The following is a 16322-nucleotide window of genomic DNA, read 5'->3' as shown; positions in this document are numbered from 1 at the left end:
CAACTGTATGAGTGCATGAGGTTGACAGATAATGCCAAATCAAATCTGAGTGATTTGTTCCAGTGCAATTCTTGGACATGCACTGGTATGTCAGCTCTTCTGCCTTCACTGCTGACAGCACAGTTATTTATGACAGTAAACTGTATTATTATGCTCAGTGTGCCGTCAAGATTCTGACTTGGAACCTTTAAAAATGCCACTGTGATACAGATTTATGAATATTAAAAGCCCATATTAACCATGATTACTTTTATATGGATGGAATATATGATGCATGTTTTTGATATGACATACAAATCTGAGATGCATTTCCAGAAAATATGAAAATAACAATGTAAAATCTCTCCTGTATATGGGATCCACCCAGTAGAGGAACAAATCTATAGAGGATACACAGCTCTGTCACATACAAAGAATCCTGTAGTTTTGTGAATGTACACTCAAAGTGAAAAACGCTGGGTTGAGCCTGTTGGGTTATATGCTGGGTTGTTTTTTTCCAGTGTTGGGTAGTTTTTATGTTAGCCTGCTGTTGGGTTAGTGGCTGGGTCAATCTCACCCAGCACTGGGTGAGATGAAACAACCCGGCACTGGCCTACTTTAACCGCTTTAACCCAGCTGTTGTTGAGTTATCACAGTCAGAATGTTAACTTTTTGCGTCTGCTTCGGTTCTCAGCGCCACTGAACTTGTGCACTTCTTCAGTGAAATAAAGGACTGTATAATGTAATTGTAATAATGTAATTGCTACTCAAAACTAGCCCAATCGCATTTCGAGGGGGGGGTACCCAGTTAAAAATCGCATTCTGGGGTGTAAATTATACGTTTTTGTCGGGGTTCCTCCAGTAAAATCTAAATATGACATTATTGGGCTTGCTTCTATACATATTTATGGTTGCATCAACCTGTGGACATCAAAAAGAACCAGCGGCCACAGTGATAAAGTAGCCCAATTCCGCGGGAAAACCGTGGACTTCGCAACACCGGTCACGACATCTTTCAGGAGTGAAATGCAAGGTGGTCGTCTATGGTTCGGAGTTTCTCTGCTGAACAGCAGCCCATCACCGGGCTCGGATTTCGGCGACACACCGCACAAGAATCAGCAGTAATTTGGTTAAAAGGGATACAGAGAACGGTTAAATACACTTGAATTAAAATATTTTATTATTTCTAAAATAGGGTGGCCATACGACTTAAAACAAGCGTCCGGCCGGGATTCCTAAATCGCTCAAAATGTCCGGGATTCGGCTTCTCTGCCCTCCAAAGGCAAAGCGCAGTAACTACACATTTGGTCAAAATTGAGTTAAGGCTTAAAATGGGCTTTGTGACAACTGTTTTGTCTTGTGGTAAAGTCTCCTGGTTCAATTTTGCCCGTTTCAGAGAAACGAGAGTGTCAAAATTGCAGTAACTACAAAATCCAAACTAATACCAAGGCAAACCACAGTAAGTGATGTTACTCCGTTCTAGCTTTGTCTTCTTATCTTGTTTTGTTATCTGTGGTCTGTTGTTACACAATATCCAATAACGGGTAAGGAAGATAGCAAAATATTAAATAACAGCTTTATAATCATTTTACATGAACTAGCCAGCCGCTAGCAAATTAAACAAGCATTTTTGCCTACCTGTCTAAAATTATCCACTCTGACAACGTAATGATAATCTGATTTATAATCGCGTTAATGTTTTTTGATTTGGACATCTCTCCACATTTCAAAAGTAAGTTGGCTCCGGTAAAATAATATTGTTAGGCAAAGTTAGCAATGCCTCCTCAGCAAAGTGACAACCGGACTAGCACCCCTGGCATTAATGGTATTGAAATAGCTGTCAATCCGCCTGTGTTTGCAATCTGCAATTTGCAAACCATGTTAGGTCACATGATTAAACCAGAATTTAGATAGAATAAGTCAACCTTAAAATGGCAACCTAATTAAAAAACTGATACACCTAATAAAAGCTTATGATGGTGGATTTTTTTTTTTTTTTTTTTTTTTTTGCGTAATTTACTAGAACTGGGCAGTTTAATTTGTGTCCTGTCATATTCAAGAATAACAATCTGCATTTCAGTTTTCAGAGTCCATCTTGCCAATCAGTGTTTTAGATTTCCCAGATAGCTAAGACTACATACAAATCCTCTATTTTAATTAACTTTAGCTCTAAATTAGCTTTAAGAGTATAGATAGCATAAATAGGAAATATGCATGTTTGAGAATAGCCTACACACACTAGGATATTTGTTTGTTGTTCTTCTTTTGATTTATATTGGGTTTTTTTCAGCTATTGTTTTAAAGCAAGTCTGTAATGAATTACTTTTTAAATAAAATGAACAAAACACTCTCTGTTGTGAAAGGAGCAGATGACTTAATATTGAGGCTTACTACTGAGCAATTGTAACATTCACAGCATGCAAACATCAATAAAACTATTAATGTTATTAAAAACAATCAACATGTAGTAAGAAACACAACAAAAATGTTCAATGAACACATTTAGTTTGTAGATACTGCACTTTGCTTTTGCAATAGTGTTTTAGTTTTTTCAGGTCATCCAAAGGCAGACTGCAGTATCTGCATTTTGGTAGTCAAAGGTCACATCAGTTGTCATGGTTTTTATCTATAAAAAATGTATTCCTAAGAAGGCATTACATGAATGCATTACCACTAATCTACCCAAAACTGGTGTAAAAACTTTAAAAGTATTTTTCTCAGGGCAGTTTTGCTTTCTACAGTCTCCATTCATTGTGTGCGTTTTTTATTAAAGCCTTGTGCTGGTCTGTTGTCTTAATCCCGCTCAGGGTTGCCAGGTTTTCACAACAAATCCCACCCAGTTGCTACTCAAAACTAGCCCAATGGCATTTTGAGGGTCCCCCAGAATAAATCACATCCCGGGGGTGGGGATCACGGAGTCGCTATCAATATGCAGGGTATTTGAATCGCTTTGGATGCAGCTCGTGTTGGATGGAGGGTTGCCAAATCTAAATTTTTACACTGAATTGGGCTGATTTTAAACTGCTGCGGCAGGTTGATTTTCTCATAAATTCCATTTGACTGAAATGCTTGTATTGAAACATATTGCATTCTTCCTGTGATAAAACTGTGGTAGATATTAGTTTTGTGAAGGATGGCCACTGTGGTAGGAAGCTTTTTAGCTGGGTTTTAGATCAATCTGCATAACAGTGACTGTAAAATATGTAGTTTTGTTATGGAAATGACATATTTTGATATCCTCCCTCCCCTCTTTTGATTATTGCTGTTGCCTCGAGTAATTCTATGTGTGATTTATTTTTTTATTTTTTTTATTTTCAGATCATTTTAAACCAGCAATATAGTAATTTTTAAACAAAGGTTGAGTTGAATAATACAACCCAGCATGTTGGGTAAAAACATTTAACCCAACCAGCCGAGTCAAAATAACCCAACATGTGTTCTGTTTTATACCCAGCGCTGGGTTGCCAAATAACCCAGTAATGGTTGTTTTTAACCAAAGCATTTTCTAGAGTGTAGGTAAACAAAAGAAAATAGGTCAAGAAAATGAGTACTAAATGTGCAGGAGAAAATTATATAGTACATTTAGCACAATATATATGAATAAACATATGTGTGCAATGTTATATAAGATATAGTACTATATAAATAATTTATTATATATGATTTCTGCTCATTTTAATAGCACAACCTTTAAACAATGAAGTCTTACACACATCATAATAAAATCATAACACCCTTTAAGCTAATAAAAACATCAGACATTAATTATACAAGAACTGCACCTGAAATGTCTGATTACAAAGTAATGCATTTCCAAAAAGCCAAAAAAAAGTTAGGGGGTGCTACACGGTCAACAGTAATATTAGCCATATTTGTAACCACAAATTTAATACCAGCATGAACTAAAATAGAAAAGTTTTTAGTCTGTGAATTGTCATTTATGTCAGTGCTTGCTGAATTTTGTACACAGAAAAGACAGTGGTTTCTGATTGAAATGCATTGCACATCTGGCCTTTTGTCAAAGAGACAGTTAGACATTTCACAGCTAAGAACCCTGAGAAAAACTCATCGACCGACCGTTAAACATGTAGCCATACGCTGCGGCACATCAGATTTCTCATACTTTGCGAGTGTGCTGAGCAAACCCGGTTTATCATTCTCTGTGGGGCGGTTGCACTCTGTCTCATTCAAAAGTGAAGCTAGGAACATAAGGTCTGTTTTATTAAACACTTTTGGGAGGTCTGGGAGAGTGGATCCATCAGCTGATGGATGGATGAAACGAACCTTTTCCATATGGTTACCGCAATGGCTTCTTGTGGCTCTGGTGGGCTGGTGGGCTTTACTGTACACATCATTTGGCTCTCCGTTGGGAAGTAACCTCACGAGAAGATTATGTTGTTACTGCTAATGACACCCATTACCACTCACACGTTACAGCTCTATAAATAACATTACAAAATTTGTGGATTATTCAATATACTTTAAGTTAAATGAATCATAAAAACATTTGAGATAAAGGAAACATTTACCAGACATGTCCAGTAGAGATGGATACATACTACTTTTCTGAAACACTTAAACTATTCTACACCGTCCCCATGATTTCAGTATACCAGAGTAAAGTTATTTCTCTTACGCTCTGGGTCCTAAGGGTTGATAGCCATGATTCAAATACATCATTTACATTTGTAGATTAATCTGAATTATAATATTTCACAAGATGAGAACTCACCGAATAAAACTCTAACAGCTGACAAAATATAACGTAAGAATGTAATGCTTCAAACAGGTTCTGGAGTATAAAGTGGCTCTAGATGTCATGCAGTCTATGCCTTGATATAGAGGCCCAGTACCAAGGTATTCAGTGTAGAAATCATAGAGTTGCCACGGATGTCACTTCCTGCAATAGGAGGGAAGGGTGGGGAGGACTGGATTTCAGAGTCTCCTGCTGGACCGCAATGTCCGATCCGAGCCTGTGTACGGTTAGAAGCGAGGGTTTAGAGTTCGACTTTGGCTGTAGCTTTAACTGGTGACAGCGAGAGAGCTTAGCGCTGAGATTTGAGGGTCTTTCATTGAGCCCACCTTCAGCACAGAGAGAACTCTTTCTGTAGATGTCAACAGCACTAGACCCGCCAGACGGGTCTTCCTAGCAGGCAAAGTCCTCGAACACTCGGTGGTGGGTACGGTGGTGGTGATGGTGATTTGGGAGGATAGTGTTAGCATAAGCTCCCTCCGAGTGGCTCCGGCTCATCTCGCCAGAATCCTGACAGGAACAGAGAATGTCAAACGGGATTCTGTAAGGATACTTCAACTCCTACATCTTACATGCTGTTAGGTTGTGAATAAAACGCCTCTTATGTCTAAGGCTGTGACTCATTGTTTAATCTGTGTTGTGATAAAGCGAAAATCCACTCCAGGCTGAGTGTTAGAGTGGTTTATCATGGTTAAACCCCTTTAACCATGGTAAACTCACTGTTATGCACTGCATTAGAGTAGCTTATTACATTTATAAAATGGTACCATGATTAAAGACACAGATTTTTTAACTAATAGTACCATAATATAAAGTCTTCTATCATAGTCTTTTAGTCTGTAGTTTTTCAAACTGGGGTCTGTGAATTCTTGGGGTATGCAAGGACATTTTCAGAAGGAAATATATGAAACTATTTTCAACATTGACAACAATAAGAAAGGCTTTTTAAGCACCAAATCTGCATATTTCTGAAAGATCATGTGACACTGAGGACTGGAGTAATGATGCTGAAAATTCAGTTTTGCCATCACAGAAATAAAATACATTTTAAAATGTATTCAAAGAGAAAACAGTTACAGCTAAATCTTAGTAGCTCCAAACTTTGAACAATAGTATGTGTATATATACACTGCTGTTCAAAAGTTTGGGAAAGTTTCATTTATTTGATCAAAAATACAGAAAAAAGTGATATAATAAAAGATTATTTGATATTTTAATATACTTAAAATAGGCCTAAAATTTATTTCTGTAATGAAAAGCTGATTTTTTTTATTTATTTTTTTATCAGCCATTACTCCAGTCTTCAGTGTCACACAATTTTTCAGAAATCATGCTAATATGCTGATTTATTATCAATGTTGTAAACAGTTGTGCTGCTTAATTATATTTTTGGATCCTGTGATTCTTTTTTTCAGGATTCTTTGATGAATAAAAAGTTCAAAAGAACAGCATTTGTTCAAAATAGAAATCTTTTCTAACAATATAGGTCTCTACTATTGCTTTTTTTTAGCAATTTAACACATCCTTGCTGAATAAAAGTGTTAATTTCTTTTAAAGAAAGAAAGAAAAAAAATTACTGACCCCAAACTTTGAACAGTAGTGTATATTGTTACAAATGATTTGTATTTTAAATAAATTCGGCTGTTTTTAATGTTTTATTAATGAAAGAGTCCTGAAAAAAAGAATCACAGGTTCCAGAAATAAATAAATAAATGAAAAAAAAAAAATTACAATGAAGAGTAATGATGGTGAAAATTCGGCTTTGAATCACATGAATAAATGTAATGTATATTAAAATAGAAAACGTTTATTGTTATAAAAGTATTGTTTTTTTCTGTATTTGTAATTAAATAAATACAGACCTGATGAGCAAAAAAGTCTTACAGATCCCAAATGCATTCTGTATACATATATTTATTTAAATATTTCTAAAGTTTATGTTTTCTAAAGAATAATCATGAAATTGTTAGTTTAATCACACCTATAATAAGTCTGTTATGATAATATTTCACTTCTTTCATACTAGTACTGTCACAATATGCTGAAAAATGCAATTATGTTGTCTTCATAATATCACACATAATATTTATCAAACAAAGTATAATTTGGTCGATATACATAAAAAATAAAGTATTTATTAAATTAAAATATCACATTTTGAAAGAGACAAAGGGCTTTAGGAAAAGACTGTCTCACAGGTATTATCAGATATTTGGTGATCAGTATCATTGCTAAATTATACAAAGTAAAGTTCAGCAAACCAGAATGTGCAAAATAATTCACATTCAGACATGGCCAATAGGTTGCTCCCCTGACTATTTTTATGATTTTGACAAAGCCTAAGGTGGTATCTCAGTGATAACTCACAGATAGCAAGAAGATTTTACGTGTGGCACTCTAAAAACATCTTACAGCATCTTAATTACTAAAAAGAAAGTTAATAATATGGAACTGAAGGTCACAGGTCAGTATAGCCTATACAGTATACTGACTATTTTACACTGGCTTCAGCATGATTCAGATTTTAGAGCTGTTAATGTTATAATAACTGATCAATCTTGGGTCAGGACCAACTGACCATGCGCCGAATCAAATTAGTTAAGCATACTCCGTTTCTCATGAACACAGTGTGCTCTGCCAACATCTGTGTTCTTCTTCCATGAACAGAAGATTGGATTGCAATAAGAACAAGGGAGATTTGATTCAATCCTGGTCTAAGCAGACAGCCTGGCATCCCAATCATGGCTCAATATCCTGCTGCTGATGTTATATTTCCCTCCAGGCTTTGTTCCTATTCACAGAGTTGATCTGCGCTGCATCTTAACACTAACGCTCCAGAGATTAGCATGTGGCTCACCTTAGCTTTCATTTCCTCCAGCTTTACTGTGGCGACTGTGCTGGCCTGTTGCTGCTGCTGGGTTTGCTTTTTGTCATCTCTTTGTGACCTGAGCAAACGCTCCAACCTGTGTTTGATCATCTAGGAAAGTGAGGGGGAGTCAGGGTGAAGAGGACAGCAGGGAAAGTAGGACAAATGAGGGGATATAAACAGAGTTTAGCAGCATCAGCATTTCAGCTGCTCAGCTCAGAGGTCCAGTCTTATCTGCTCTTATGGGAAATACAATGTTAAAAAAACACTGGTTAAAATGAATGGATGTGGAATGGCAAAAGGGGGGCAAAACAATGCATGCTTACCTCATATACATAATCCAGAATCTCCAAGATGGTAAGAACACTGGCTCCTATAAAAAGACCCATCTGACCGCCAATGTCCCCTGAAAAAAAATAAAAAATAAGAACAAATAAGAATGATTTACATCTTTTCTTCATCATAAATTGTCATTTGAAACATAGTATGCCATATATCTGACTGAAACAGTCTTTTAGTAACTATTTTGTGAATGCCCATTTTGCTAGATAAAATGCTTATTCCTCAACTGGAATTGTGTAGAGCCCTTTAATTTGCATTGAAATTGCAATTTGGAACTTCAACCTTGGACCTTCAAAAAATCCTGGAATGTTTTCCTCAAAAACCTTAATTTCTTTTCAACTCCCTGGTGAAAAAAAAGCATATGCTGGTTAGGTAGTTAATGCTGGGATGCTGGTTAGGTAGGTTTTGATGCTGGTTTAAGATGATTCTTTGCTGGTTTATGCTGGTCCTTTGGTCCTTTGCTGGTTTATGCTGGTCCTTAGCTGGTCATGTGCAAACCAGCATAAACCAGCAAAGGACCATCTTAAACCAGCATCAAAACCTACCTAACCAGCATATGCTGGTTTTTTCAAAAGGGCTGAAAAAAAAAAAAAAGACATGAACATCTTGGATGACGGGGGTGAGTAAATTAAGATCAAAAATGCTCAAGTTTAGTTGCATTGAAAATTACCTGAAGATGAAATTAAGTGTTAAAATGAAGCATAAGAGACCCACCTAATAATCCTGCAACGTCATATGCTTTTTTCTGTTCTATTGTTTCATAATTTAGAGCTTCAAAGAAGATGTCCAAAACCAGGAAGTTGTCTCTAAAACAAAAGAACAATAACATTTATGTGTAAATCATATACTGTATATTCAGAATCAGTACAGTATATCCGTTCCAAACTATATTGAAGGTGGAAAGGTTGCCACACCTGATGTATTCTTCAGACTTGTCGTATTTTCTAGATAGGTAGCGAGCTGAGCCTTTGCTGGGTATTTTAACCATGGACAGCTCTTTACCATAACGTGTCAGGTTGCAGGGAGTTTCACAGGAGCAGGTGTCACCTGAACTTGACTGTAGCAGTGCTGCGAAGAGGACACACACGTCAGTATAGAGCAGCAGACAGGTATGTGTGTGTCTGAGAGAGAGAGAGCAGGTGCTCCAGCCCACACCTGCACAGCCATTCTTCATTCATCAAACTAATGTGGAGAGATAACACCAGCGCTAAATAATCATCCATAAGATGCTTGAAACACACTCAGCATGTTGTTCAGATTTAATTTGGTTTCTGAAGGGCATCCAGAAGAGAGCACACACACACACACACACTCACACACACTCGACCTCCCTGAGAGCAAGTATCATGAATGTCATGCTCATAAATTTGGCCGAGTGTATACAGAATACACCACATTTTTAACATTAAATTCCTCCTTTTAGAACAAAATTTAGTAGACATGCCACGACACTGCCTATTTGATTTACATTATTACATGCAGATGTTGCAGTTCTGGGGAAGCTACTTTGAAATTTTTCAAGCATATCATAATTTAAAGTTCAACTACCCTTTATAAATCGGCTCTAGGCACACTACAAGCTACTAGTAGCTACATTTAAGTTATTTAGGTGGGCAGCGTCTTGTTAAATTGCCTATATATTTATATAGCCACCTTTTTCCTGAGTTACCGATGACCGTCATTATGATGGATTCTAAATTTCGTGTTCCGGTCTCCATAGAAATCCAAGGTAAAATGGGGTAAAAAGATTGACTAAATGAATTAAACTGAAACTTTTTCAATATATCTAAATATAAAAATGTGCACAGGGTTAAGCTGTGCTGTTGTTGGCTGCCACAATAAGAGCAAAAACCTTCAGGAATTCATGTAAAGGACTCATTTAGCGTACCATCAAATCTGTGTCCAGAACACCAGCAGTATATGCTTTGCATAAACAATGATAAAAAAAAAAAAAAAAAAGCATGGCTTGCACCACTTAAGTGAAAATACTGTGTGTGAAATAATAAAATCAATGTGTGCTCTTGTTATTTTGTAAATAAAATCCCATGATTGCAAGCTGTATCCATCTTATTTTTCCTGTAAGAGTGGGCACGGCCATTTGTAAATTTTATGGGTCCGGCTTCTGGTCTCATCCGTATCCAGCTATTTTTAGCTGTACAAAACAGCTCGTTTTGCTGCTTAATATTGCAAATTGGTGTGTCCTAATGATCTTAATTATGAACACACAGGTTTGCAGTTTAAACTATAGTTTACTTGTTATTCTTCTCATTACTTCTCACACTATGTGCTTTTTAAAAACCATTTTCATAACGTCATATTATTGACTCCGAAAAGATGTTACTTTGACTAGAAAAACTAAGGGCCGGAACGTAAAGCACCATTCTAGTCAGGCGAAACTTCTGCGTTCAGGAAAAAGGTGAATAGAAATTAAGCTGTATGTCTTAATTATCATATTCACAGTATATAAAAAAGTATGTATAAATACCATTCAAATGCTTGTGGTCTGAAATACGTTTTAATGTTTCTGAAAGAATCTCTTATGCTCACCAAAGCAGCATTTATTTGATCAAAATAAACAAACAATTAAAATAAATAACAGTAATATTGTGATTTATTATAATTGTATTATACATTTAATTAATTATTATATTACAATATTTTAATATATTTAAAAAATCAATTTATTCCTGTGAATAAAGCTATTAATATTACTCCAGTCTTCAATGCTACATCTAATTAGGTAATTTTGTGCTCAATAAACATTTCTTATTATTATCAGTGTTGAAAACAGTTATGCTGCTTAATATTTTTTAAGAAACCATGATACATTTATTCCAGTATTTTTTGATAAATATATTTTGATTAATTTAATGCATAATACATGAATACAATTTTCATTTAAAAAACTAAAATTTTTTACTTAATATGAATCTGTGAATATTTGGAAGTTGAAGTTTTTTGGAATCTCAATGCTTTTGAGCAAGCCTTTTTTTAAATTCACCCAAAAATGAAAATTAGACCATTATTTTGTATATGACTTCCTTCTTTCAGAGGAATCCAATCTGAGTTCTAAATTAAAAATGCCCTGGCTCTTTCAAGCTTTATCATGGCAATAGGTGTGTTTCTTACGGTGGCCGAGAGAGGCCAACGCGCTGCAAACCAGAAAACACATGCAAACAGAAAAAACGACAACAAATTAAGAAAACATCTTCATCAGTTTGACAACACAGGCGCTGCAAATCATCGCAACGCAAACACAAATACGGAAATGCGCTGCAAATTCTCACAACACAACCAAACTCAGAAACGCGCTGCGAACACACGAACGCGCTGCAAACTAACAAACGCACTGCATATAGCACGGTCCACAACGGAAATGTTTCAGGGGGACCTCAAAAAGTGACGAACTCATCTGGGACCTGATTATTTATATTACTATATTACCTGATTATTTATATCACTATCACCTTTAAGTGATACTATACTATCACTAAAAGGTGATAGTTCACCGATAACACCTCTGCTCTGACCAACAGCCACTGAACAAATAATCAGGTCCCAGATGGGTTCGTCACTTTTTGAGGTCCCCCTGAAACATTTCCGTTGTGGTTCGTGCTATTTGCAGCGCGTTCGTGTGTTCGCAGTGCGTTTCTGAGTTTGGTTGTGTTGTGAGAATTTGCAGCGCGTTTCCGTATTTGTGTTTGCGTTGCGAGGATTTGCAGTGCATGTGTTGTCAAACTGATGAAGATGTTTTCTTAATTTGTTGTCGTTTTTTTCTGTTTGCACGTGTTTTCTTGTTTGCAGCCTGTTGGCCTCTCTCGGCCACCGTAGTTTCTCTTTAACAGGTCAAAAGAGGTCCAATAAAGCGCATCCATCCATAATAAAAAAGTGCCTCACACAGCCTCCTGTAGCGAATCAATGTGTTTTTGTAAGAAAAACACGTAATAATCACTTGCGCTCACTGTTGTACACGGAAGCAGCTCCGGGCGGATGACGTAGGACAACGTTGTTGGTCAGAAGTGACGAACTCAGACGCGCAAGTGGAGAGATCAAAACAAAACAACAGCCTGCAATAATGGAGGAGAAACTTTTGGTATCTGTCGCTGGTAACCCGAAGCTGTATTTTTTAAGGTTTCTGCTAATATGACAGCTTACTGAAAAAACAGCAAAAACCAAAGATTTTAGAGTGCTTGATTAGACTGACAGGACAGCTGTTTTGGTCGTTGCCTAGCAACATAAAAAAAATAGCACACTGCTCTTTTTTAAAAGTCACCAAAAAAAAAAAAAGAAAAAAAGTGCAGTGCACCTTGCATTTTCAGACCCAAAAAACGTGTTCGCGTGACCGGGGCCTAAGTCATCTGCCTGGTGAGCGCAAGCTAGATTAAAGTGATTATTACGTTTTAAATGTGGATAATTTTCTCACAAAAACAAATTGATTTGCTACAAGGGGCCTTTATTCACTCCCCGGAACCGTGTGAGGCACTTTTTTATTATGGATGGATGCATTTTATTTGACTTGTTTTGACCTTTTGAAGAGTAACACCTGCCTGTTGCCATGATAAAGCTTGAAAGAGGCAGCACATTTTAATATAACTCTGACAGGATTCATTTGAAAGAAGAAAGTAGGATGTTAGATGAAACTAGGATGGTTTCCCTGGTGAAAAAAAAAGCTAAAACCAGCCTAGGCTGGTTGGCTGGTTTTAGCTGGTCAACCAGCCTGGTTTTAGCTGGTCATAAGGGTTTTGTCCACTTTTCCAGCCTGGCCAGGCTGGTCAGGCTGGTCTTAGCTGGTCAGGCTGGGAAACCACCAGCTAAAACCAGCCTGACCAGCCTGGGAGACCAGCTAAAACCAGCCACTTCCAGCTTAAACCAGCTAAGACCAGCCAACCAGCCTAGGCTGGTATTAGCTGTTTTTTTCAGCAGGGTTGAGGGTGTTTATTTTTTATTTTTGGACGAACTAACCCTTTGATAGACTATGTTGGGTTATTGTATGTGTGATATATTTATATCTACAGACATTTGTGTGTTTGGGTGAGAAAATAAATAATTAAAGTTACCTATCATAGTAGAGATTTCAGTGCGCATATATTTGAATAGGTCAATCCAGTGGACGGTACTACAGTCCATTCTTTCAAGATATATCTGGATTTAGTTCAACCACCCATTAAATGGGGTCGGGTTTCCTTTTGACTGCGGAGATAATTAAATTTCTGGCTTATTAGATAAGGACTATCATAATTGTAGCGATACATCTCTCATCATCAACTTTTCATGAGCCGCTCCATTTACGAGTGTCATAAAATCAGTGGAACAAGACACCTACAGAAGGCGATAACGGCGTGAGGGTATCAGAGGGTAATGCACTGCAGGGATCTCCAGTTTAATGCTGCCCTGTAAAGGATGTCAAAGCGATGGAGAACAATCTCCTTCATGGACTGACTGAGCAATCCTGTGTCTCCCACCCCAGACCATGCACAGCAACATCTGTTTATCTGGGATTTAATTATTTGTGCCCACTACCTCCAGAGATATTACACTCCAGGGCGTTAGCAAAAATGAAAAATGCTTGCTTACCAAGTGCTTTGTCCACACATTTGATATTGCTGGGAGTACAGATATCGGCATCTCCTGAGAAACAAAATACATAATGACTCTGATCAATCACAAGCAAAATGATCGCTGTTATTTCACCGCCAGCCAAGGAAGAAAAAGCATGAGCGGCAGAGAAAGAGACAGCGCGCCTCTGCTTTGTTATTCATCCTAAAATGATGGAAGGCAGCGTGTGACTGAGGGAGATGGGTTTGCTTTCACCACGCCTCCCTCATGACCATCAGTCTAGGCCTAATTGCACCCAAAATGGACTGATCCAAACCCTCCCCAAAGGCACATTTATAAAGTCTTTAAAACCCAATCCCCATCGACACACAATACCGCAGGAGGTCCAACTCGCCACCCGAATCCATCAAAAGAGCAAGCGGTTCGAGGAAATACATATGGCACCTAAGAGAAAATGGCCTTTGAGTTAATGCTTTTGGAACAGTCTCTCTTTTCAATTTGCATTATGGGAGATTGATTTAGCAACATTAAAGGAGAAAAGCAGAGAAGCAGAGCTTCCATTAGAGCCCGGCCACCAACAGTCACACGCTCTCTGAAAAGCCACACTGATAACAACTCAGGTGTGGTGGAGTTAATTAGAAAAGAGGTTTCTAGGGACAGAGAAAGTCCCCCGGTCTATACGTCGTTGGTTTTCAAAAGAGAAAATAAAGCTATTTGCTTTTTTTCCGGTTTGTCGGCTGCTTCGAGTAACGAACCAGCGAACCGGGTTCGTCGTTGCCGTCGGATTGCGATCATCTACATTTTCCCTCCAATCGCCAAAATGAACTACCCGAGCTCCTCGTATTGTGTGACTAGACAGTAAGTTAATTTAGAGACTTGCATTAAGCTTTCGGCTCCACTGCCTGGAGCAAATTAGATGAGAAGAGTTTATTCATTTAGTATTTTAGCAATTAGCAGAATACATTAGCGCACTGATTAGGTTGAGTGGGAAATGAATGCAGCGGTGTAGCGTTACCCGGCATGTGCACCATCCTGCATTTGCACACACGCTGAACCTCTAGAGTCTCGCAGCGCAGGCGGCAGGCGCTGATACTGTAGGTATCGTAACCCGGGATCATCTGCTCACTGGTGGAGCGGCAGTTCCCCCAAGGCTGGGGCAGGTAGGTCAACTACACACAGAGAGGGAAAGCAGTGAAGAGGACAAGGGAGATAAAGTGAAAGGGAGACAGATTGTTAGAGCAGGAGAGACAGAAATAAAGAGAGAATTAGTACATGCAAATTAAGTATGCAAATAAGCAGCGTTCTTCAATTTGAAAGAGCTGAAAAACTGAAGTGACTGAAAAAAGAGCAAGACTTTAGTTGTATGTGGCCTGATTTTTAGAAGGAAAGCTTAACGAGAGGCCTGCCTTTGAAACAAAAATATTGTATTTTAGTTTCTAAGAATACATTGCCCTACATTTCAATACACAGTCAAAATTTATTCAGACACCTTCGACATTTCTCACATTATCACAGTTTATTCGCTACAGTTTAGAAAATGGTAATACAATATGACAAGAACTTAAGAGTTCAACTGTGTCAGAACAAATTCATCTTCATAATCACAAATGAATTACAGTCAAACCAAAACTTATTCAGACACCTTTAAAATTTCTCACATTATCACAGTTTATTTGATATAGTTAAGAAAATGGTAATAAAAGATGACAAGAACTTAAGAGTTCAACTGTGTCAGAACAAATTCATCTTGATAATGTCAGATAACTTTGATAGAAAAGTATGTAACCAAACATGTTTAGGTCAACGTGTCAAAGAAAATTTTTGGTCCCATATTTTTTATCAATTTTACTGGTAGTCCACTATGGGCCGGTTTCACAGACAAGGCTTAGACTAAGCCAGGATTAGCAGATAGTTCAATTAGGATATTTAAGTAATTTTTGTAAACATGCTTAGAAAAAAACATTACTGGTGTGCATCTTGAGACAAAACAAAGACACCGATATATTTTAAGATCAGTCAGTGCAAGTTTCTTTCAGTTCAAACAGCTCAGACTTACATTTTAGTCTAGGACTAGGCTTAAGCCTTGTCTGTGAAACCGGGCCTATATGTTTACTATATTTTGCTCACTTACATAAACTAACTATAGTGTCCTGAACCCAAAATTTAAAAATAATGGTGTCTGAATAATTTTTGGTTTTAATGTATACAAGAAAACAAAATCTATTTTTTGAATGCATGTTATGTTCCAGTTTTTTTTCTCGGATTTTTTTAATCAAAATGGTCATAGGTGAAATTACAGACTTCTTTGTGGTGATTTATGCAAGACTTCCCTAATCATTTAGTCCTCTAAAACCCAGCCCTTTTATATACTTAACTACAAGCTTGCTTTTAGATCGGCCTCCATCCAGTCATCAACTACATTTGTTCTTTTACCATAATCTATGTCAGTCATTCCCAAAGGCGGGGACCACAAGTGGGTCGCGGGAAATATTGTATGGGTCGCCAAGTCGAGCACTATTTTTCAGTGCTCTATATAGGCTACTCTTGATTAAAATTTATATGTGTAGTTCACCTATTAGCCGCACGAGGGAGCTCGTTGTTTTCTTCTTCTGCTTTCTTTTTGTTGTTGTTGTTCTTTAGCTGCGCTCTGCATCGCCTGTTTCATACTCCGTCTGCAGTGCGAATGCGTTGCGTATTTTTTTCCGCACCCATGTTAACGGATTGGAGCGTTCACACTGCACGCGGTTGCAGTCCAGCAGTGCGTTTGCAGCAGAGCAGCGATCATTTCGGCAGAGTCTATTTTTTGCTGTGCTGCAAGCGCTGCAT

General features: G+C 37.6%; 1 protein-coding gene across 1 annotated transcript in view; it reads right to left on the bottom strand.

Annotated features, from left to right (window-relative positions):
• Positions 1 to 3645: 3645 nt before the first annotated feature.
• Positions 3646 to 16322, bottom strand: part of asic4a (acid-sensing (proton-gated) ion channel family member 4a) — a 137064-nt gene continuing 124387 nt past the window's right edge. Inside the window, exons 4-10 of the mRNA XM_073845571.1 lie at positions 14512 to 14665; positions 13515 to 13568; positions 8855 to 9008; positions 8655 to 8746; positions 7925 to 8004; positions 7590 to 7709; positions 3646 to 5242 (exon numbers count right to left, since the gene is read on the bottom strand). Coding sequence (XP_073701672.1) covers positions 5126 to 5242; positions 7590 to 7709; positions 7925 to 8004; positions 8655 to 8746; positions 8855 to 9008; positions 13515 to 13568; positions 14512 to 14665 — 771 coding nt within the window. The 3' untranslated portion in view covers positions 3646 to 5125. The remainder of the gene's footprint in view (positions 5243 to 7589; positions 7710 to 7924; positions 8005 to 8654; positions 8747 to 8854; positions 9009 to 13514; positions 13569 to 14511; positions 14666 to 16322) is intronic.

Source organism: Garra rufa, chromosome 8 (assembly GCF_049309525.1).
Source record: "Garra rufa chromosome 8, GarRuf1.0, whole genome shotgun sequence".
Lineage (NCBI taxonomy): Eukaryota > Metazoa > Chordata > Actinopteri > Cypriniformes > Cyprinidae > Garra > Garra rufa.
Note: the sequence above shows the minus strand (reverse complement) of the source record. Positions and strands in the feature narration are given on the sequence as shown.